The sequence below is a fragment of the Aythya ferina genome, assembly GCF_964211825.1.
Source record: "Aythya ferina genome assembly, chromosome: 19".
In the NCBI taxonomy this organism is placed as follows: domain Eukaryota; kingdom Metazoa; phylum Chordata; class Aves; order Anseriformes; family Anatidae; genus Aythya; species Aythya ferina.
Genome location: NC_140309.1, coordinates 10,052,242 through 10,076,571, shown reverse-complemented (window position 1 = coordinate 10,076,571; position 24,330 = coordinate 10,052,242). Strand labels below are relative to the sequence as shown.

Genomic DNA, 24,330 nt, shown 5'->3' with positions numbered 1-24,330 from the left:
CAGCATGTTGCTGTACACAGAGGGCTAGTCAGATTTCTGGAAACCTCAGGGAACAAGATGATGTCACTGCTTTATAAAAATGTCTGGTTAAAATTCCTCAGAAGTCTGTTGGAAAAAGCCTACATAATCAAACTTCAACAGCGAAATTCAGATTCCTCTGCAATCACTCAAGTGATGGGTTTTCAAAACTGGTCTCTATTCTGAAGTGCTTTACATACAGGAGTGCAGGAACTGTTTTCCCGTGCTCAAAATTCAAATTGAAGTGAAGGTTGTATAATTGCAGCAGCCAGTTTTTACAGGGATTGAGCACCTGAAGCTCAGGAAGGATTCAAATTGTAAAGATCATTTGAGCCTCCTGCTAAGATTTTCAAATCCTCCAAACAGTGTAAACTAAACCCCCTTAATTTTACACATCTTCCATACTCATGTAACATTTTGTGAAAAATGAAGTCAACCAATAAAAGCCTCTGAATATTCAGGACATTCTGCTATTTTACATACTCTAGCAAGGAAACAAATTTTTACCATATCATTAACTACAATTTCTTTCCATGCATCTGAGATCAGTTCCTACTAATTTCACCAAAAATGTATGCTGTACACTGAACTTTAAAGGACCGTAGTTCCTTCCTCACCTTTTCGAAAAATAGTTACATTAAAATATATTAAGTAGAAAAATTAAGATTAAGATTGTAATCCCCTAATCTGTTCTAAGAGGGAAGCTTTGTAGAGCTCCATCAGGAATTAGGATGCAAAATACTTTCTTCTAAAATTTTTATGCATAAAACTAGGTAACTTTTAGTACAGAGCAACTGTTTAAAAGGTAAGTAGTATGCTGCCAGGGCAGCACCAGCAGAGTTCCACGAGGATCAGTGTTTGTTCCAATATTGTTTCATGAATTTATTAACAATGATGGGAAAAGTAGGTATAAACTGACGAAATCTGCTGATACCATCAACTAAGGAGGTACTACCTGTACCTAGGAGGATGGGAAAGTCTGGGGATACTTATATCTGTGTGCTTCCAGACTGTCTTCTTTCCCCACCTGAAAACATGCCTAGACAGCTATTTGTCTCCGTGTGTGAGATTTATGGGCATTCTAGGAGGCGAGTCAAAAATACGGATTGGTAGATTTATAATTAAGCATTACATAACCCAACACATGCAATACCCATGGGAAGAGGATTCAAAATTTATGTTAATAATCTATGAAGTCTATCTTGTTTTTAAGGAGTGACTAAATCCAGATGTCATTAATAGCATCATGAAAAGATACCTGTTAAATAACAACATCACTGAAGAGCTACATACCTTCTAATGAGTTGTGAATTGGAGATAAATCAGCAAGTGACCTACATGAGCAAACACTACTGATTAATCATTTGCCATTAATTATTTTCCTACTTCAAGTGCGTGTAAGAAAGTTTAGAAAAATTTCAAATTAAACTACATTCGCAATTTAATGCATTTTATAATTACAAAAAAGGAACAGCTGAACCAGGCTTTCTATATTTATACACTTTCAAAGCATGTACAGAAGGCATGCATAATTTCCAGCCATTAAATACTACTTAAAAATAAGATTTATAATTGTTCTTCCTGATATGACAATTAAGTTAAGATAGACCACATTGTCTTTCATAACCCAAACACTATGAGAATGACCTAGTGAGCGAAGAGAGTGAACATAAGCATAACACAGGTAGGGCATCATAAAAATATAACAGTACTGTTACAGACTTATAGCATAAGATGGAGATACAGCCATGTAATTCTCAGAGTGCTTCCAGCTGAGCATCTGAAACCTACATTGTTGCTGCTCCTGAGAAGTACTTAGATAATAATTCTGTACAAATTAAAAGGTCTCCTTAATTCAGAGGGCCTACAGGAACAGGAGGCTTATTTAGCACTTCAGCATATTTGTCGTAACTAGCCCCAGTTTGGCTTTATTTTGATTCCAACACATCATCTGCAGCCCAAGTGAAACGCAAAAGCTAATCCCTTCCCTCACAGGAGGGCAGAAATTTCCAGTCCACAAATTCTGACTACAGATTCATTGGAAGGTCAGCAATAACATCACAAAGGCAGGTAAAAGCGCTGCAGGTGCCTCCTTCAAACCTACCTCCAGCGGAAAGAGCCGTGTCCAGCGTTTTCAGCTGCTTCAGTCCTCAAGTACAAAAGAGGTTTGCTGTGGGATGGCAGGAATTACTAGACAGCAGGCCACTTAGCTCCTCTAAATACTTAGTTTTCTGCTCGTGAGGTGTGATGGCTGAGTGCCTGTCCCTCCCTCTCCCAGGGTTACTGACCCCACAGCCCACAAGTTGCCCTATTTTCGTTCTGATTTTCAAAACCGCTCAGGTACCGGGCACCAGCTTCAACGCGAGCTGTGAACTAAACGCTTGCACAAGTACGAGCCAAGGGAAACAGATGCCATTTCTGGCCGCAAACTAATTTATTCAGGAGCACGTTTTGAAAGAAAGAAAAAAAAATGTATCTATTTAATTCCTACGAGCTACGGCGGCACTAACAAGGGCGGCATTTTCCTCAGGTCTCCTGGGAGGCGCAGCCCGTTGCCCCCAGCAAGGTTCCCTGTGGTGAGCACCGGACCTCGGCGCCCACACGGCCGCCCCTTCATCTCCTTCCCTTTTATTGCTCCCCCCGACCCATTTCAACAAAAAAAAACCACCGGGAACCGCAGCCCTGCCGCTGTAGGGGGCCTCCCCCCCGCCAGCCCCCTGATGGAACGAAGGCCTGGAGGAGCCGCGGCCGCCCGTTGCCACAGCAACTCCGAGCCTTCCTCCTCCTCCTCCTCCTCCTCCTCGTCCCCTCACGGCTCCTCCTCTTCCTCCCCCCGCCGCGCCCTCTCCCGCCCACTCGGCCTCGGCGATGGAGGCGGCGGGCGGCCGCGGCCTGGGCAGCAGAAGCAGCGGTGGCGGCGGCGGGCGGGAGGCGCCGGCCGCCCCCTGAGGCACCGCCCGCCCCATGAGGAGCCGCCGCCCCCTGAGGTACCGCCGCGGGGCCGCTGCCTGGGCAGGGGAAGGGCGGGGAGAGGGGGGTCCCCGACAGCAGCTAGGAGCGGGGAGGCGCCTCCGGGCTCGTTCCCTTCCCGTGCCGGGGCTTCTGTGGAGGGCGGTGGGGAGCGGGGGAGCGGCGTGGGGCTGCCCCGGCCCCGTCCCGTCCTCCCGGGACCGAGCCGCGGCCTCCAGCCGCGCCCCGAGCGAGCGGGGGCAGCGCTTGGCGTGAGGGGGCTTTAAAGGCGCTGTCAGAGCTACTGAGGGGGGGGGTGTCCGTGTGGAAACACCGAAACGCAGCCCCACCGCTTCCCCTCCGAAATACAGCCCCGTAACTGAGTTCCTGCAAGTTTGTCAGGCAGCAGCCTGTGAGCCTCGGACAATGGGCTCGCTCGCTTTTTTATTTTAATCAGTGCTCTCTCAGGTTTTGCAGAAGCAGGCCCTGCTTTTACTAACCGAGGATTGCTAATTAACGTTGTTTTCCCTTTAAAAACAGCATTCGTGGCCCAAGCCCGGAGACGTGCTGTTTGTAAAGTTAATACTATTTCCAGTGTATTGGCTTTACTCCTGCATTAAATTACAGAACATGAATTCTGGCTGCGCTGAAGCATGATGTAATCTTTGGCCAACAAAAATATAGTAGCAGCAGCATTTCTAAATGGTAGTAAGAAGTTCTATTGTATAAATTTGTGCAACTTACTCATCTCCTATAACCTCAATTTTAGAGGCTAAAGACTCTCAGGTTTGTGCAAATACATTAAGAATTTCTTGCTGTGCAACATTACCTTTTCATCTTGCAAAATAGCAAAGCAATGTTGCTTTAACCATTTGATATCCCCAGTGAAACTAACTGTACGTGTATGCTACGCTGTGGCAAAATTAATTTCAAAGAAGAATCGGGAGGAGCTTGAATTAATGAAAAAGGACTGTAACATAATTCTTAATATTTTGATGATGTTACTTAATAGTGATGACTACTGCAAAATCCAGCATCAGAGCATTCTCCAAAGTTATTACCATGATACTGCACTCCAGAGAAGTAGATGTATGCAAAGACAGACACAGAAGTGAAATACTGTCCAAGAAGACAGTAGAAGGATGCCAAAGGAAAAAAAAAAATCCTCATTTGGGTGGTCTCACCCAGCTCGCTAGCTGCACTTCTTTTTTTTTGACCTGAACCAGATGGTCCAGGCTCTTTCAAATGCTTCTTACAATATGGACTAAACCGGGTTCTGCTTGCTTACCCAGACAGGGTAATCTCTTGTTAATCTTATAATGGCCCTCAATTTTTAATATGCACTGTCTTTTGACTAGACTTGTCTGAACAAACACCATTTTGTGCATGCATGTAAATGTACCCTTTGCTTCCTTCCCATCACTGTTTGTTCATTTTTTTTGGCCTACTACTGTTACTGACTATTTTTGTGAAATTATGCAGCACTTCTGAGCTCTCTTCTGCACCAGCTAGTGTTGGTCTCCAATTCAACAGCTTTCGCTGGTCTCATTTGCACTGAAACAACCTCAGATTTTGCCAAGGCAGCCAGGTTCACTGCAGGCTAGAAAATCTGCATCTGAATGAGAGGAAGTCATTTAATATGGCACACAGAAAGTTGCCCCTTGATGATAGGGTGCAAACCCAGCATGCCAGCTTTAAGAACGAAGAGAGCCAGGATCTGTTAAGAGGACCTTTACTTTGCTTCATGCAGGCAATCACTCAATGCAGTTTACTGTACCTTTGTGCTGTGTTTTTTTCCCTGCATAGTTGTACTCTTCCTTCAATGACAACTTTTTATTTCCCATTCCAGGAGACAAAGTAGTAGGAATCTGGACCAGAAAAAAATCCCACCATGCAAGCAAACTGCAGTCATCTCCACAACATCCAAGGGAGTGGTGATGACCCTTCACCTTCTCAAAGCACCCACGCAGCGAGGTCATCAGGAGAGAGCTCGTGCCATCATAGCGGAGATGTTCGCATTCAGCTAAGCACTGCTGCAGGAGAAGGCAGAGAAAATGCGAGTTCTCGGCCTTTGAGGCCAGGTTCCCAAAGTCGCTCACATGGACATGCCCACAATGAAGCAGGGGGGCTTGATGACTCCGCTCCAGACTCAGAGGAACACAGTGGCAGCTCCCTCTCAGAGCTCAGATACCTCCTCCAGTGGCTGCACAAAAGTCTGCCGTATATCTTGATTCTGTGTGTCAAATTGATCATGCAGCATATAATTGGTAGAGTATAACAACACACGGTCTGAGGGAAGAGACCCTCCCCCCAAACAAAGATAAGCTGATAACCATGCCTGAGATATAACTTGATTTATTTTTAGCTTTATTTTTATTTGCTTTGTTCATCAGAAATAGATATGTACTAAATTACATTTCAATAGCTTCTGTTTCCTTTGCTGGCACACACAAAAAATGCTTAATTATTCTGGCTTGATAGTCTGAGCTATTAATTGAAATCACAAAGAAATACTAGAAACGGCTTTTTTTTTTAAACCCAATTCAGTATGTGTTTTTTTTTTTTTTTTTAATTTCTTGTGTATAACTGACCCTTTTTTCCTAATAGGCATTTCTCTTGGAATTGGGCTGCTAACAACTTATATGTATGCAAACAAAAGCATAGTAAATCAGGTTTTTCTAAGAGTAAGTATCACCCTATGCAACAGAATTCTGTAAGTTAACCAAGACCTTTATACATCGATTCTTGAAATAAATGTGAATGGAGATAGCATTATTTGGTAAATAAAACTAAGTGTAATACGTTTCAAGACAGAAGCAGTCTTGTAAATCGTAGTGCTTTTATACAGTGTAGAGCTTCTCAGATTAAAGTTTGCAAAATTCAGATTTTTCCTCCCTTTTTGACTATTGACTTCACTTAAGTGATACAGGTTTTTTGCAGTGTATAGAAGAACTTAACCATGTTTGGAATCAAATAGCAGTTGAGAGTTTAAACTTCCAGCAGTCTCAAAGGAAAACTTGTTCCTTCAGAGTGGGGTGGTTTTTGGTGTGTTTTTAGGAAAGACCTTGATAGACATAGAAATTATGTTGAAAACACTAGAATCACTGCTTTACTTTTCTAATGAGTTCTACAGTTTTATCTGACCTAAAATCAGTATGAACTAGTATGGAATCCTCTAGCAATAACTCTGTTTAAATATGATAGACTTAGTGCTTTGGAGACAAGCACCAAGATAAGGGCTGTAATTTGTCTTAACGATTATCTTACAGGAACGGTGCTCCAAGGTGCAATGTGCTTGGTTACTAGTATACTTAACTGGATCATCTCTCCTCTTGTATTACACCTTTCATTCTCAGTCACTGTATTACAGGTAAGTACAGGAACATCTCCCATCAGATCATAAATTAATAAAATATTAACTGGAAACACTTTATCTGGGCAAGAGCTATTTTTCTTTAACTGTAGCATTGATTTCTTTCATTACAATCTCCATTCCTCCTCCTCTGCTAAACTGAACAAGTGCTGTCCTTAAAAACATGATGTTGGAATTTGTAAAATTGGACCATGAACTCAACTTAAAGGCTGTACTATGCCATGGGGGAAGTGGCAGGGTTTGATTCCCAGCTTTGATCCTACCACCTTGCCTTCAGCATACTGAATACGTAGCATTCTGGCACTCTGGGGGGCTTATATCTGCCATTTATTTTTTACCGTTACTATTCTGTAGCTACAAGCCTTGGTTGTAAATCAGTCAAAGGCTGTATTGCAAAAATGGAAAAGAAAGCCCATCTCTAGGGACAAGGTTTGCCATGAAAGAAGGCTCAGAAATGGAGAGATTGCCAGAGATCATAAAGGATCAATTTATAATAAAGAGTTCATTTTCTTAGCAAGTATTTTTCTCCTCTATGTAAACCATTTATTTATTTATTTAAGCATGCTGTGATATAATCTCTGGTTATGCTTTCCTCTAAACAGCGTGCTCCAGTAACTTCTGATACTTTATTTTTTTTTGTAGCTTAATCTTTTTAAACCCTACTGTGGATTTTAAGAACTTCTGGGAGGTGCTTTGGATTGTGGGAGTCACAGACTTTATTCTGAAATTCCTCTTCATGGGCTTGAAGTGCTTTATTCTCTTGGTGCCTTCTTTTATGATGTCCTTTAAATCCAAGGTAAGAAAATGATCTATATCCTTATGAGCATCCTTTTATGGTAAAATTAGCTAGTTATTAAACTTTACCTAAAGGAAAGGCTTTTAAATTAAAGGTCTGTATATAATCTATCACTACACTGGGCAAGAAAACCCTGTGAATTTTATATTCTTCCCTTCTTGGTGCTAAGGAAGGTTTACAGTCTGATCTGTAACAATGGCTTGTATTATTTCATGGAATAAGTGGGCTTATTTCTGCTGTAAGTGGTAGGATGAAGAAACCTTTTATTTGCAGCACTGTAAGAACGTGTACACAGGCTGCTAGCACGGACCAGCTGATGTACAGTAAATCTTGTACTTGCTTGTCAGTAACTGACATGGGGAGATTTTAATACCTGTGCGTGTAAATGGCTATTTTTTCTCTTAAAAAAATAGTTCTCCTTTTGTTAATTAGTAAAATTGTCAGACCAATGAATTTGATTCATAGCTTTCTTTCCTCAAACCAATGAAATTTAATGATTTTTATAGAAGTCTGCATTGGTTGGTGGGTATGTATCTTTATCTGCTTCCCAAGGTAAGACATGCAAAAAATAATCTGTGTTGAAATAGAACATACTAGTACTAGTTTAAAAATATATATATTTATATATATAGTTAGCATGTGATAGCATTTGAGTGTTTTTGTAGGTTTTATCTTTTAAAATGTACCAGAAAAGTATTTCTCAGGTACATATGATTTGGAGCAATAGTAGCTTATAATCAAGATCTCTGTACCTACAACTACTGATACAACAGCCAAAAATTGGAAATTCCATTGCACCAACGGTGACCTAAACTAGCTAAATTAAAGAAAGAATCTGGTCAATAGCGAGAAATCATGCCATTTTCCTGTCAAATTAGTCAGAGTACTTTATCCCCTGTTATTAGAACTAATATCTATGATTAGTCAAATACACACGCAAACTTAATTGTTAGAAGCATATAAATGTGTGTGAACACAGTGCTCTGTGAAGGCTACTTGTCTTTTGCAGTTACTATTCAGTAACGTTTAGGGCATTATTGAACTCCGTTTACCTGCTAAGTCCAAGTACTCTGTTTCTTTCTCCTCCTGTCCCCACCTTTTTCTTATTACCCTGTTCTATACAGGGGTTATTTATCACAAGAGAAGCCTTTTTACACAGGCATGAAATACATTAGAAATGGGTTTCCTCTAATCATTATGTTTGTTAATAAAGAGAGAGGCCTGACTGTTTTTTAATCCTAAATGGTGAACACAACTTGTAATGACAAGCTGATCTGTGTCTTAGCTTCCTTTTTCAGGTAACTTTTTCTTTTTTAATGCTTATGAAAGCAAGTTTGATAGCATTGTAGTAGGTAGGTATCCTACAAAGCCACCCTATTTTAGCCTATTAATTTTTCTCCAGTACAGCAATCAATTGTGCTATTGTTGTTTGTACAGTTGTGGTGAGATTTATCATCTGGTCTTCGTTCTTCTACTGTTGTCCTTCATATATACTTGCTTCAAGATCTGATGAGGGGAAGTTACTCTAAAGAATGCTAGCACATCTTTTCTATATATTTTAAAAAGCATTTGTATTTTAAATCTTGAGAGATTCTTTTACATGTCTTGCTTAGGGCTACTGGTACATGCTGTTAGAAGAACTCTGCCAGTATTACCGTATGTTTGTCCCCATACCAGTTTGGTTCCGTTTTCTTATTGGCTATGGGGAGCCTGACAGTGTGCTAGGCTGGACCCCTGGGATATTGCTGGGCCTCGTCTACCTCATCCTAAAGGTACGTAAACCTTATAGTCTTCTTAAACTATTTTACAGTAATTGCCACTGGAGGGGTAGAGGCATATAAGCTAACACATTTCTGAATGTTTCTGTGTTTGAACTAACTTGCAAGTTGATGCTTCAGTTTAACTGATACAACCTTCCAAAACTGATAGCACCCTGAGCCAGTTTTCCTAAATCTTCTTGTCTATTTCTGCACCTGTTCTGGGAGACCGGGGTTGTATATCAAAGAACACAGTTACTATAGGACGCTTCTCAAATCAGACTTTGATCACACTGTCATCAGAAACTGAGAAAAAGACCGTGAGAAATAAAGATGAAATTTATGGCTAAAAAAAGTCAGCATTTTCCAAGGAAGGCGATCTCTTCTAGAATTTCCCTGTGATGCTAAACAAGTTAGAGAAGTATTTAAAATGGCTGTCTACTTTGGTTACACTTGGGGCAGATGAACTCTTTAGCAATCTCAGTACAAATTCTGCTTGAACATGAAAAATACTTTATCATACTATGGTGCTTTAATTACAAGTCTAAAGGCTACTGTGTATATAATAATAATGCCGGTATATAATACTGGTATACTTGCAATTGAGTGCTTCATAACCTTAACAATATTTTTCTTGTAAAGAACAGCCACCTATTGGTGAAAAAGAACTTTGGGATGAATTCTGAGTTTGGCTACGCACGAAGCAACTAAAAATAGGGTTGGTCTGAACTATTGCTTTGCTTACGTTCTTGCCAACATCAGATTACAGTGATACTTATGCTACTGGGATTTGCACAGAAACTTGGAAGCTTTCTTTAATTCACAAAGAAAGACTTTCAACATAACTCAGGTTTTCCTTCCCATTCCAGCTTTTGAGTTTTTTTGGACAATTGAGAAACTTCAAACAGGTTTTACGGATATTTTGTACACGACCAGTGAGTATTGAATGCTCTTTTGACAAAACAGTAGATCTGATTTAAATGAAAAGGCTTCTTTTTGAAATATCTCATTCATGTATTACTTTGTATAGTTCTAGAAATAGACAAATGCATTTTTAAAGGAATCCCTCTACACACTCCCCCCATTTCACAGTCTGAGTTTCCTGACTATGTAATTATGGGCTAACTTGAACCAAAGAAAACTAAACCACCATTATCCTGCATGTATCTTCAGATAAAACTATATGAAATAACCTATCCTTGTTTTCCTATTTCTTAACTGGAATAAATATTGGTTGGATATAGGTAAAGCTTTATGCAGAAATGTAAATGAAAAATGAAGCTTGCCAAAATAATTGACATGCAAGTAATATCTGATAGAGTTTTAAAAGTTCCTCAATCTTTCTCTATAGTAACAGGTATAGTTATTTAGTATCTGCTATTTACGCAGTAAAACATATAGAAGACTTTAGAGCACAGTATCATCACTATCTCGATAAAATTTAAGATGAAATTTCAAGTGTTTTGCTTGGAGGCATCTTAAAATAAAACTATTACAGATTTTTCCTACAACTATTATCAGGGGAATAAGCAATAGCCCCTAAAACAACTGTTGAAAAATCTAGCAAGGTTTTAGATTAGGAACTGGATATTTCTCCTGACATGTATCTCCTGACATATCCTTATTCCCAATTCCTTTCTGTCATTTTCTTTTTCCCCTTTGAAACTATTATCTGCTGAAAAAAATCTTGTTTTACAGCATTATGGGGTGATGGCTAGCAAGAGACAGTGTTCTGAATCAGATGACATTTGTCCTATCTGTCAAGCTGAATTTCAGAAGCCTATTCTGCTTATCTGTCAGGTAATACACATAATCAGAATTACTTTTTGCAAATGTTTTAAAAAAACTGGTTAACAACATAGATTAGCAAGTGTATTTCTTCTGATTATCTTTAGAAACAAGACAATGCAAATAATAGACCTTCTTACAAGTGGAAGAGCTTAGAAGCTCTAAGTTGTCATTCTTTTCATTACAGCACACATTTTGTGAAGAATGCATCTCTTTATGGTTTAATAGAGAAAAAACGTGTCCACTCTGCAGAACTGTTATTTCAGACCATGTTAACAAGTGGAAGGATGGAGCTACATCTATGCATCTACAGATTTTCTAAAGCATGTTAAAACTTGTTTTACGGTTCATTTGTACAAGCTAACGTCTTCCAGCTCACTGCAGGTGAAAGTGTAGGTGACAAGGAACGAGTTTCCAAATTCTAGATTATCTAGGATTTGATGCTTCTATGAAATATCCCAGTATTTAAAACAGTGCAGGAAATGTTAATTTGCCTTCTTAAGTACAGAAAAATGTTTTCAGAATGAAAGGAGAAAAGCCATCATTGCTTATCTCGTGATTCTTCCAGGAAACAATCAAATCCTTAAAAAAATGCTGCATTGCTGCTTGCAGCAGCTTCTTCATTCAATATTTTATTTAAAAGTTTTTAAATAGTGTTCCAGACCATGCTAAATTTTATTTATCCTTTTAACATTACTGAAACCAAAAACCTAGATTATGAGCAAATTTTACACTCTGGATTACAGTGGGAGTTAAAGCTATGTGTCACACTTGACATTAAAGATCCTTTAATGCTAGCTCAACAGATCAGATAAATTAACTTCTTATTCATGCATCTAAAACAGCAACTATTTCTCACTGTACCTGGAGACAGGACACAAGAATAAGATGTTTCCCCTTTAGGTTCTTGCAGATTTCTAATTGATCTTAAGCTTAATACATAAATCAATCACTGATATTAGTTTTTTACTTGCCATTTTATGAAGTTGGTATTTTTAAAACAGATCTTTAATACTATATTTTCTTGTCACATCAGGAACCAGATTTTCATACAGGGGAGAATCTATTTTATATTATATATGCAATTTGTGGTATACATAAAAATCAGAGAATAAATGCATTTAAATCATTTTGTTTGGTGCACATTGAATAAAATAACAAGTTTCATTACTGTTTCAGTATTAACTTACATGTAAGTACATAGTAACAGCTCACTGCTAGGCATACCTTGCTGGTTAAACTGATGTCTTATGAGAAACAAAAACACAAATGCTCCGATTTATTCATGACTAGTCTTTATGCTGATTATAGATCTAACTTACCTATCTTAATTCCTTTTTTTTTCCTGCTTGTCTTTTCTCACCTTGCTATTCAGAAAATACTAAAAAACAACAAAACAAACGTTTGTTATTCTTACAGGCAAAGCTGAATTAAGTTGTCATTAACTTGAGTTTGTCTTAATTGAATATCTTTAGGAAACTTCTAAATTAGGAAAAAGGAATTCACAAGTTAAACACTTACTTGATGAATGATGTAGCAACTCAAACAGCCAGGCAGGGTGCCCAAGTACTGCAAAGTTGCAGCAGAAGCAGACAGATTTATAGGGCTGACAGAGCATGACGGGAGAGTGCTTAAAGGTACAGCTAAAGTATAATACTAGTAAGATTCACTATTCTGAATAAAATCTTAAGGAAAACTCAAGCTAACAGGTATCATTTTATGTCAGCCTGGGTTTTTCTATAGCATACTAAATATTTGCTCACTACATTTGTTTGAAGTTTACTGCAGTTCAGATAAGCGTGCTATATGGTTGTTCCACCATGGAATCTGAGTGACTGGGAAAAGGACTCCAGCTTAAAGAAAACAGGCAAAAGCTTCCAAGTATGTAATTGGAAACTTATGTGAGTATAAGAGACTGGTTCTCAGGGAGGCCTTTCCCAGCAGGTGAGGTACTTAGTTTGGAGAATGTGCAGCTGAATGGTGTTAGTGCAGGCCAGAGGGTGTCAGGGAGAAATTAGTGCTTGGCCACAGCCTGAGCTGTGCTATAATGGGCTAGTGCTCATGCCTCCAGTACTGGCAGAACAAACTGCTCTTTGTTTCCTTGGAGAGATCTAGCTGTGCCTTAGTTTGCATTTAAAGCTGATACAAGATCAGGTCTCTGTCATCTGAATTTCATCTATGCTAATGCCCAGACTGCTGCTGCAGCAGAACTTACCTTGAGTGATAGACAAGAACTGAATCTGTCAAGGAACAAAAGTGAGTAGGGGGAACTTAAGGTTGGATTCTGAATCTGAAACACCCACAGAACTTTGACAGCTTATGTGGCTCTTCAGACAGTTATGTAATCATATTTGGACTTTTCTAAACAATCTGAACATACAGCTTACCTAAATGGGGTTCTAATTTGTTGTGGTGTTTTTTTTTTCCTTAATACAGATATTGTATGAATATTGTATAAGTAATCTGAGTACCATATTTAATTTAGAAAACAAACAGCACCTACAAAAAAAAAGCTTTGTGTGAATAAGCCTAAGACATATTTGCCCTTCTCTTGAACTATAATAACCAACTTGCCTGGAAAGGTAGGGAGCACAACAAAATATGCTGTAAGTGTTTTAAGTCAATCTTGCATTGTTGTTGATCCTTTGTTTTTTGTCTGCCACATACTAGTAACACTACCTTGCTAGAATAAGGGTGAATATTGGTCAGATACAGAATCAGAGAACAATTTGTCCTATTCTCTCTCCCAGTTAATGCACTTTCTTCAAGATATAGTGAGAATTATCCAAACCCAGTAATATTATCAAACACAGTTTATTAAAAAACAAATAACTGAAATGATTTATCAGCCATGTTAGATTTACATTTCATAAATGAAACAAGATAAGTCATTCTCATCTTAGTTACAGAGAGGAAAGAAGCAAGTAACTTACATCCATGAGCGACATCCTCTCTGATCCGCTTGTCAGCACCATGCTATTAAGATGCAGCTCTTCCTCATCAAGCCCACTCAGGCCAGGGTAGCAGCACTGCTTTCCACACAGACACCAACACCCAGCACTTGTGATTCTGCAGGAGACAGAACAGAGGATGACAAATGGCAATCAATACCCTCTCTAAGAGCCAAAGAAACTAGGTGAAGGTACCAACCCTTGGTAAAGACAGACTGAGCAGAACTAGCATCTGTCAGGTCGTTTAAGTTCTAAGCATAATTCCACCTCCCTCCTTTTTCCTTCAAAGCTGTCATGAAAGACAGTTATGCTTAGGCCCTACCTACTTCCTAAAAAATAAAGAAAATAGGTCACTTGGATTGGCATGTGTTTAAATTTTCAGTTAATTGCTATTCACATCTATCTTATTCTGCAGTATATTTAGCTCCAGTAAATTGTGAAAGATGAAAAACAGAATACGGATTACCTTTTTTTTCCTACTAAGGCAGCTGAAGTTTGTTTCTTGAACACAGCTACAAAGCCAAGTTAATCTAGAAGAGAACAATCTGTAGAAGTTCATACACAGAAACCACATACAGTAAATCATCAAGGACCTAGAGGAAGAATACTGAAATAATTTGCCTTGTTCTTAAAAACTTTTTTTTCTCCTTTACTTCTATGTAAACTAGGAAATGGAGTGTGATTAACAGTGAGAGCAGTTTGGGAGTTAAAGAGAATAAGACCCGAAGTACACATCCACCATATAGTGTGGACGCATATTAAATGTTCTCCAGCTGTTCAGCTTTTGGATAGTGAGAAAAAAAAAAGGATATTCAGAAGAACAACTGACTCATTTATTTTTATCTTTTATTATGAGCTAATACCAGGATGACATTCAAATGTCAGATGGCACAATTAAGACAGTCTTGGTAGGAATTATTCCAGCATTCCCAAAATTACAATTTAGTACACAAATGGCATCAAATGTATGTATCACTCCCACAGAGAAAAAATGATGAAATTCTGAGTATCTTATACCAGAATAGCTTCTGCATTAAATGGGAAAAGAAAAACTGCTGGTAACACAGCTGACCTATAAACCTTTTGTGATAATGACCTGCAGAACAAAATACTCCCCTATTTAACATCTAGTAAAAAAAAATATGACTTTTGTTCAAGTTTAAGATTTAATACTTTTATATGGTTAGCCAAAACAGGTATTAACCTCAGTTTTACTATATTTTTGTAATGCTACAAAAATCCTATAAAATCAAATTATAGTGATTTTTTTCAGTGATTATAATTAAAAAAGCGCAGCTCATACAAAATAAAAAAAATAAGATTCTATACTCTAATGAAAAATTTAAGACATTTTTAAATGAACAAAAGAAAGCACTTGTTAAGCTCTCCAATATTCAATGCATTCTGCACTTATCTGAAATAGCCAGACAGGAGCTAGAACTCCACTCCCCTTAGGTCATGACTAGTAATTTTGACACTACTATATATATATAGAGGATCTATGTCTGATATTTTTACAAATAAATACAGGATAAACCATATTGCATAGTGTGTGCTTGCTGTCTGAGTCACACTCCAAAAGTTTCACAGTTATGGTAGGGAATTAAACTTATAATCTATGGGATGAAACATTGACAGTACATGAAATTTACTTTTAAAAATGATAAAACTGTGTCTGTAATTAAGCAGTGAATTCAGACAAACAACTCTTGCCATTCTTGCCAGCCATACTAAACCAACTCTACTGGACAGCTATATCCAGCCAACCAAAAAGCAACTGTTAGCAGTAGCTAGGACCAAGAGAGATTTGCCTCAAAAAAAAAAAAAAAAAAGCTTTAAAGTCAGTAAACATGTTACGAAACCTACGTTAACAAGTGGCACAGAGCAGGCATTGCTCGCAGTGTTGCCTCTTTGCAAATCTGTATAATACATACACACGTGAGCACTCTGATTGTGGTTTCACAACATGTCACCAGCGGCCATATTACCAAATTAGAAATGGTAACCTTCCAGTACAATTTCTATCACTAACTTGATTTTCCTTATAAAGTTTAAAAAAAAAAAACTCCAACAAAAGGCTTATCAGGAAGAAAAAAGTTCTATTTTTTTTGTCCAATCATAAGTATATTTTTGTTGGTTCTTCATTAGTATCACCAAGATATCACTGAATCCTTCTGGCTTGCAAGTTTTAGAAAACAGCACTCTGATTGGATTCAGCACGTGTAGAGTTTTATGGCTTGGATCCTATGGCTCAAAAAGATTCAGTATACACAGAATAAGCAGAATCTATAAAAAATCCCTACTGTTGTGAAACGCTAGAAGTAGACTTTGCACAGTTTGACTAAAGATAATGCAACATGTGGCAGGCAAAAAATGACAGGACTTGTATGCAGTTGCATGATCATATACACACGCACACACCATACACACTCTAACTAGTGTAAAGCTCTGCAGATATTAACCCTTTCACCAGCTATGTTCATGGAAATGCTTTCTTTAAGGCAGGAAGTATTAAGTAAGGTAAAGTTACCTTTATTTTATTCTTTGTACCTGTAAGTCATTTGTACAGATTATGACAATTTCAAAAACATAAATAGTGTCCTTAGAACATGTTTCCTAAATTAAGTTGCTAAAGTTCTGACCCACTGTGGAAGACATTCACTGAAAGGCCATATAACATTTTTTTCCCTCATACAATCAGCGAATTTATTGCCCCAGCATAGAAAAAAAATTAGTAAATTTAGAAATGTATAATGACAGGGAACTCCCATAAGCAAAATTTTATTAAAAAAAAATTTTCCTCAAGTTCTTACCCATTGGTTACAAAAAGATTTATTTGCTTATACTGTGTAGAACTTGCATGTGTTTCCTGATATATCCACATCGACTGACCTTGTGTTCCGATGCACTTTTTCCTGACCTTTTATATGGGTAAGAATCTCGGTATATTCAGCTGTCTCCATCTAAGTGACTGGCATATACAAAAGTGATGTTTCCCAGTGAAATGTCTGCTGAGGACAAGGATGAAATAAGCAGGACGTGTATTTGAGCCCATGGCTTCCAGTTAAGCCTAGAACATAGCAGCACTGTGATTTGATTAGATCCATTTGTCTTTGCAGGAACAGGTATTTCAGCTGGGTAAGCAAGTGAAACAGTTCTTTCCCACCCCGCATTGCCAAGCTGGTAATTGAGTAATTTGCTTATTGATTTTTTGTTTCATGAGGAGAATCAGAACTAGAGCCTTTGCTTTCTTCACAGCAACCAATTATTTTGCAGTTTAATTTTGGGATACTTTCCATAATGAGCTGAATCAAAAAAATCTATTTGAAAAATATATATTTTTTCTTATATATATAAAAAAACTCATTAGGTTTTGAACGTGAAATACCAATTAATTTTATCTCTCATCTTTGATTCCACCCCATTGCAGGAAACAGCTTAACCAAGCTTGCATGCTAATTATTCCTCAGACGCAAGCATATAGGCATTTCATACTTTGCCTAGTGAAAGGGCTAACCCTCCTTGACACATTCACAACTAGACCAGTGATTCTGAAGCAACATCCTGACCCTTAATACTGTCAGTTTCAAGCTACCAAGCTGAAAAATCCTTGATAAGGTGAGAAGATGTCACTGCGAATCAGTTAGATGATGTGCCTAGAGTTCTGCAATACCATTTTCTAAAGTTTTTTTATGCACCATTGATTGACAGAAAAAAAAAATCCATTTTTCTTTGCTTTCCAAGTCGCTCTGTGCAAGGACTGACTCTTTGATACTGTCACTTTTTAAAAGTAAACCATGCAAGCCCTCATATTTCAACTTCAAGGGGCTTATGTCCATTCTTTGTTTTCCACCTTCAAAGGCTTAAAAAATTGTGTTGTCATAGATTCATGCGCAAGTGCTCTGGTCGTTTGGAAATCATGGGAAAAGCTTGTTTTTTATATGGCCCAGAGTTTGGTTGCCGGATTGGAAGTGGTGCTGAGGCCTCTCCACAGACTGTCACATCCATTTGTTCTATTCCACTTGTCTCCATTGGATATTCCACAGGTGTCTGAGTATTTGATGCGCTGGCAGAAGCACCTCTTCCCCAAAATTCCCCAGGGGAAAACTTTACAGGGCTTTAAAACAAGAAATATAAAAATCAGAGGTGAAGATACACACAGCACAAAGGTATGTCCTTCATTCTGCAAGCGGCCGAAATGAAATGTCTGTTGAGAAGTATTTAATTCTTCCTTCCACTTCCAGAAGTTTGAGAGTTTTCAAGTCTATAATCTACTGTGGCCTCTTGTAAAGTAAAATTCTCTCATTTGATTTATTGGGATAAATTTCTAGATGATTGCAGAATTTTCTATACTAAAATGATCCTTGAGCAGCACATAAGCACTTTGGATGTTCTGAAAGTTTTACAGGAACAGTGTACCAAAGTCACCAGACTGTGAGGCTGTACCAGTTTTGTATAGCTGGCAATTAGTACTTCCTGTGCTGCCAAACACCATAAATTTATCTCTAATAATATGTTTTGTAAAGTAACACTTTAATGGAAGTGATGGGGTTACTTAGAAGAAAGGCCATATTTTTAACTACTTGCCAAAAAAGTGTATTACCCCAAAAAAAAAAAAAAAAGAAAGAAAAAAAGAGGTACCTGACTGGTGTCCTAGGGCTACCTATGAATCTGCGAGGTGATCGAATTTTTGGTTCAAAAGAAAATTTCTCTTTTACACTTTCAAGTACAGATGGAGCCACGTATGTAAAACCCTGCAAAACAGGAATGAGTGCTCTGTAACATACATGCAAGATTTACATTTCTGATCACTTGCACAGTTATTACTATCATGAAATGAAAATTATAAAAATGGCAGTAACTGTAGACACATGAACTTCTACTCGCTTCCTGAAGCAAACAGCAGGACTTTAGGGAATTCCTTACTTGGATGCCTGCTCACCCAGTATTTCTACTCAGATCACAGATTCACAGAAGCATGCTCCAATTAACTAATTGTGATGTATGGAATGGACTGTCCCTGTGTCTATGAAAACAATCCCATCCCCACAATTCTTAGTGCGATTTCAAGTAAGAACACTGACATTTCAGAAAGTAAGCAATGTTTGTTGGCTGTGAGTTTTAAGTTATCTATTATTTCAAAAAATGTCTGAAACAATCAAACTAAAGTATATAAAGTCTGCAATCATTGCAAACCTGTTGCAGTATATGTATTTAAAACTACGATAGTTTGCTTCAAGTATCAGATGGTAAAATTCTACTGAATTAAATTACCTGAAATGCCCTACTGTTTCCAAGTAACACTACATAACTCTCCGCAGTCACCGAACACTTGTCTGGCTCACTTACCAGAAAGACCTGGTTGGCACTTTCACTGAGAGTAGAGTCATCTGGGCTATCAACAGGTGTCTGACGTGTAAACTTTGAATCAAACTGGCTCACATCCTCTTCAGATTGCTTTGCAAAAACAAAATGATTAAGGGTTTATATTACAGATATCAACCAAATGGCTTAGCGGTGATCAGTGTAGCCTCTGGATGGAGTTCATTCCATAGGTTTTTGGCAGAGCTCTGCTGTAGTAAAACCCTGGAGTGGTGTCGGAATCCTGTCGCTGCCAGTGGGAGGTCACTATGGGCACTGACACTGAGAAATAAAGGCAAGGGGGAGGGGCAAAAATTATGGATCAAAAAGGAACACAAATTAAAAAGATGCCTTTAAAAAATGTCAAATTACAAACAAAAACTTTTAGAAATACAATGCCAGTTTCTTGCAAGTTTAACCCTGGCCACAACCAGTATAGAACAATTGCACATAATTAGTTTCTGGAAGTGTCTCTCCAGATAATTTCATCCCATTTTTGCAGATAGAGAAGTGTTTATACTGTAAGGGATGAATGACAACTGTGGAATAAAGGGCTATGAAGAATATTCTTTAATTTAGTCAAACAGACATCATTCCAAGATCCCTCTCTCACTCCTCAAGTGTTACTGAAAAGGCAGATAAGAATGTGATTTGTGGAGACCTTCATGCAACCATGGAAGTGTAATTTTAAAAACCACCTGGTTAGTAACAACAATTTGCATAAAATTTCTTAATAACAGACAAGAAAGCTATCTTCAGATACTTGGTTTGGAAATAGCAGTCTTTCATGTCATTCTGGATTTCATTCAAAAAAGGAGAGGACAAAAGGCCTGGAGTCCCCATACTAGAGTATACCCAACATTAGTGATGCATAAGTCAGTTCAAAGTGAGATTTTTAGTAGTCAGTAATCAGGGGTACCTATGCCCTTGCTGCTGTGGCTAATCGGACCCAGAGCAAAAAAAAAAAAAAAAGACATGTCATGTAATCAAAATATAAATTAGATAAATTAGGATAATACAGGCTTATTCATGACATCTTTGGTTTGAGGTGAACTTTAATTACTGCCTAAATGTGCTAGACGCAGTATAAATATTAATAAGCAAACATCCAAAATACTTAATTACATGACTTCATTTACTTCTGCCTAGCAACTATCATCTTACTTACTATATAATGTTTAGAAGAAGAAATTCAGAAATAACTGCACTTCCAAGACTGATTAATCTACAGCTTGGAAGCAGGAGGAATTAAAACTGAAGTAGAACTTTCTTCCTTCAGGAGCCTGAACAGATGGATAAATTAGCTCTTAGCTGATGTTGCCACCTTCTCACATAAGCAAGAGTATATTCCAGTGACAGCTGAATACCATGACTGTAGAGTAAGACAGAAAAGCATGAAGGAATGTTTTTGTTTCTTAAATGTTGATATAGCATCTCAGGAAGAAAAAAAAAAAGAAATCTGCACTTAAAGTAGTTTCTCCCTTTAATTTGAAAAGGGTCAATCTGAGAACCAGTAAACTAGGGTGATACATTTAAGTTTTAAAGTTAACAGAAAGCAATGGTATTCTGGTTTGTAAGAGTGAATGTTTCTGAGCTTCAGATACCACATTGTTTAAGACCTTTCCTAAAGGCATAGGAGGAATATCTCACAGTACTCTTGAGTACATACCAATAAGGGTTTAAAAGGAGGTTCCACCTTTCGTGCCAACAGCTCATCCCAGTTAATGTGTCTGAAGAACGGGTGAGCCTAGAAAAGTTAGCAATAGCACAGTCATGCACCAGCCTTCTGAGTAAAAATTGCAGAAATTTAAGATTAGAAAGTTAAGATCTAGATTTTATCTTAGGGTAAGATCTTCCAGAAATAAGATACAACTGTTTTTGTTAAATGTTACTGTTAAAGCAAATTAAAACAAGACCAAGAATTAATAAGCATGTTCTTTTCAGCCCCTCCCTGTGGTGTCTTTCTGAAATCACGGATAGGCACAGTGTAATATATCCTGCAACATTACGTCAGGTTAGCTGGAAGACCTGAAAATTGATACCATACCTCCTAGTCAGACAACATATGTCCCTATCACGTTTTCATTAGAAAAAGACAGTTGACATGCTAAACACGTCAACATTTTTCAACTTTAAATGTTAGATATCTGAAAATAATGATGAAACACTTTATTAATGACAACTTATCAGAACTGTGGAATGACTCTATAGTAGGTTAATATCACCACAGAAAATCAAGCTGGAAGAAATAGGAACTAGGCTTTTGCTTAAGATTTCACCGTGTAACATTTAAAGCCAATTAGTTACACTTTTCCCCTGAGAGTTGTACTAAATGTAAGGGCTGGCGGGTTTTTCATCAGATTCCTAGAGTAACATCACTTACATGGTTGACTGTCAAATTCAGCATTGTGAAACTAGTAAAACAGATCTACTGGAAGACAGAACTAAAGAAGGAAAGTTATTTTCCAAATCTCAAATTATCTAATAGGCAGACAACTGCTCTTTTGTTAAACTTCAAAGATTTCATGTTTCAATCACTTGTCATGCAGAGTTGCTTTTTTGCTCGTTACACTTCAAGAGAAACATTCTCTTCCCCTGATGTACCCACTAAGCTACTGTATATTTTCAGTGAGGTAATTTAAGAATTCTTGAGTTAACAAAAGTTACCTGAACTTCTCCAGCATCTCCAGGACCAGCTCCTAGACGTGAGGCAGCATTTCTTTTTAGCAGCTTAATGAGAAATAACATCCCAAATTAGTTATGCCATTATGATTAGACTAGTCCTGACAGAAATCATCGTGAATGTGTACCATGCAGAATGAATATGGAACAATCAGAAAATCTGCATTCATCAGAAAATCGTATTTTCAAGGAAAATCACTTTCTGTGCCACACAAAACCAAGACTGACTTAGTAGTCAAAACAAGCACGGATTGAATAGCCACAGTGGTATCATTATATTCCTATTTTCTACATACTTGTGTAGTACTGACATTTGTTAAAATTGTACCTTTTTAAGCAGATCTCTGGCTTCTTGTGTGAGGTAGGGAGGCAAGTTGAGTTTACACTTGAGAATCTTGTCAATTGTTTTCTTTCTGTTCTCCCCAGTGAAAGGAGGCTAGAAAGCACCATTGTAATGGAAGGAAAAATACGATTTGTTTAGGTCTCTAATTTGTGCACACAGAACTCATTTCAGTAATTTATAAAGCAGATAAAATTACTGCAAATGGGACTTCCAGCTAATTGTTTGGATGAGAGCAGCTCATGACTGTAGTCAAAGTATAGCCATATTTTAGTTATATTTCTTATTTGCAGCCTCTACAGTTATATACATATTTATACATGCAATTGAATTAGAATATGCATAACTTCAAAAGCTATAAAGAGAAATACATGCAATTATAACTGTGCACCTACTGCTCCAGTCAGCATGTCATACATTAATGCCCCCAAACTCCACCAGTCCACAGCACGATTATGCCCACTCCTCATCAAGATTTCAGGGGCCCTATAATAAGAAAAATTGAAAATATGAAAGTATTTTAACAAGCTTAACTAATTCTGCTCACTGCTCATTTTCAAGTAAAATTTCCATGACTGAACATATGAACCACCAGTTAAAAAAGGCAAAATTTAACCACTACCCCCAGCCCACAGTAATACTTCTACGTTTCATCTGGCAGCTCACATGTATTCAATTGTTCCACAGAATGTGTGTGTGACTGTTCCGTCATGAATAGATTCTTTACATAATCCGAAGTCAGTCAATTTTACATGACCTGAAATCAAATAAATAATATTTAAGAACACAAATGCTACTATTCTGACATATATATAAGATACATTAAAAAATATTGTTAACATCACTATGCTGTAACTCTGAACTACCTCAATTGTCTGAGGAAGCAATACAGTTCTAAACCAGAATGAGGTAATCACCCATAAAAATAAAGAATAAGTTGTTTAGTATAACATGAAAATCCTGTATGGTACAGATTGCCAGGCTAAATCAGTGTCATACAGTCAAAGTAACTGTGCATTCAGGAATTGCTGCTAAAATGTCAACAGCTCCATCAGTCATATCAACTGCAGATTATTTAGCATCCTACCTAATTTGTCCCTTCCTAGCTAATGTCTTCAGTTATCCCTGTTACTGAAGTATCAGTAGAGGTGCAGTGGAGACACAGATCTTTAAGTAGTTTACAATGAACCAGTAGAATTATGCTCAAATAAATTTCAGAGACGCAGAAGTAGCAAATCAACCATTCAAAAAGTGCCTGGGTCTATATACATAGAACTTGGAGCTTGCTGGATCCTCTCCATTAAATCTGAGGAAGCGACGTCTAAAAGCAAGCAATTAGCTTTCGCAGTTACACAGTTATATCAGGAGTGATAACGAACACACCATTGTTACAAAGAAATTCTTGTAAGAATGAAGTGTTGTGACCTTTAAAGAATCACTTTCAAAAGACCGACAGTTTAACTATTATTACAGTTTTACCTTGATGATTAAGCATGATATTTTCTGGCTTCAGGTCACGATAGATTATTCCTTTTTGATGCAAGTGCCCCAGTGCCATTGAGATTTCTGCCAAGTAAAAGCTGGAAGAGAACACATGCCACACAATTAGACACATTCAATCATGCGAAGCATCTTAAGCACTAAGGCTACTATGTACACAGCAATGATTCTTTGAAAGTATCATTAGAAGTGCTGGAGAGAATAAGCTAGAGAAACAATGATGCCTTTGAGGTTTGTTTGCCAAAGGGCACAGACAGTCCAATTGAACTACAAAATTACACCATTAGCATTAGGTTTATCTGCTCGGTAGCTACTTTATTATCTATTTGAAAGAATCTGAATTTACCAGTTACTGGTTAAAACATGCTTCAGTCTGCATTACCACATCTAGATGTCAAAGCTGAAAAAAAAAACTAAAGCTAAGAGTGCAACCGGCAGCACCCTGAGTGCTGTCTGTGGAGCGGTACTACAGCCTCATACGCACTTCAAAGCTTTTCTAAGACATTATCAGCATGTGCTGTGGGAAGATACAACCATATTTAGTTGTGTGAAACCTAATCAAAAAGAGGTAACTTCAGCTTGTTTATATGTAAAATATCACTACTCAAAAGGCTAATTCTCATTCATTAGAATAATTACCTTTATCACTTCACATATCTGATCACTAGGAGAACACAGACTCGATAGTAATTTGTCAGTAATTGGCTGGTAAAATTGCACATGGATCAAAACCACAAGCGGATTCAGAGCAAGTCTTTCAGTCTTTTCCCCCACATCCTTTACCACAGCCCTGTGGAATGCAGCCACACTCAGCA

The 24,330-nt window shown here is 37.8% G+C and overlaps 2 protein-coding genes across 5 annotated transcripts in view; one reads left to right on the top strand and one right to left on the bottom strand.

Annotated features, from left to right (window-relative positions):
- The window catches only part of RPS6KB1 (ribosomal protein S6 kinase B1), a 54,445-nt gene that overhangs the window by 24,220 nt on the left and 5,895 nt on the right, over nucleotides 1-24,330 (bottom strand). The window contains exons 7-17 of one of the 3 annotated variants that reach the window (XM_084492802.1): nucleotides 23,495-23,595; nucleotides 22,682-22,772; nucleotides 22,411-22,501; nucleotides 22,004-22,111; nucleotides 21,661-21,723; nucleotides 20,663-20,740; nucleotides 18,982-19,089; nucleotides 18,274-18,386; nucleotides 13,615-17,749; nucleotides 12,897-12,921; nucleotides 12,004-12,062 (exon numbers count right to left, since the gene is read on the bottom strand). In XM_084492802.1, coding sequence (XP_084348928.1) covers nucleotides 17,512-17,749; nucleotides 18,274-18,386; nucleotides 18,982-19,089; nucleotides 20,663-20,740; nucleotides 21,661-21,723; nucleotides 22,004-22,111; nucleotides 22,411-22,501; nucleotides 22,682-22,772; nucleotides 23,495-23,595 — 991 coding nt within the window. In that variant the 3' untranslated portion in view covers nucleotides 12,004-12,062; nucleotides 12,897-12,921; nucleotides 13,615-17,511. Of the gene's footprint in view, nucleotides 1-12,003; nucleotides 17,750-18,273; nucleotides 18,387-18,981; nucleotides 19,090-20,662; nucleotides 20,741-21,660; nucleotides 21,724-22,003; nucleotides 22,112-22,410; nucleotides 22,502-22,681; nucleotides 22,773-23,494; nucleotides 23,596-24,330 lie in introns of all 3 variants that reach the window. The other 2 variants (XM_084492801.1, XM_084492800.1) reach the window with 2 other exon arrangements.
- RNFT1 (ring finger protein, transmembrane 1) lies at nucleotides 2,868-11,810 on the top strand. 2 transcript variants are annotated; one of them, XM_084492812.1, is made up of 9 exons: nucleotides 2,868-3,005; nucleotides 4,817-5,180; nucleotides 5,575-5,651; nucleotides 6,237-6,337; nucleotides 6,983-7,136; nucleotides 8,750-8,908; nucleotides 9,763-9,828; nucleotides 10,592-10,693; nucleotides 10,869-11,810. In XM_084492812.1, exons 2-9 carry the CDS (start codon nucleotides 4,859-4,861, stop codon nucleotides 11,001-11,003), a joined length of 1,116 nt encoding a protein of 371 aa, XP_084348938.1. In that variant the 5' UTR covers nucleotides 2,868-3,005; nucleotides 4,817-4,858; the 3' UTR covers nucleotides 11,004-11,810. The 2 variants fall into 2 exon arrangements, with proteins under 2 accessions (XP_084348938.1, XP_084348937.1); XM_084492811.1 differs by having other exon boundaries at nucleotides 4,817-5,234.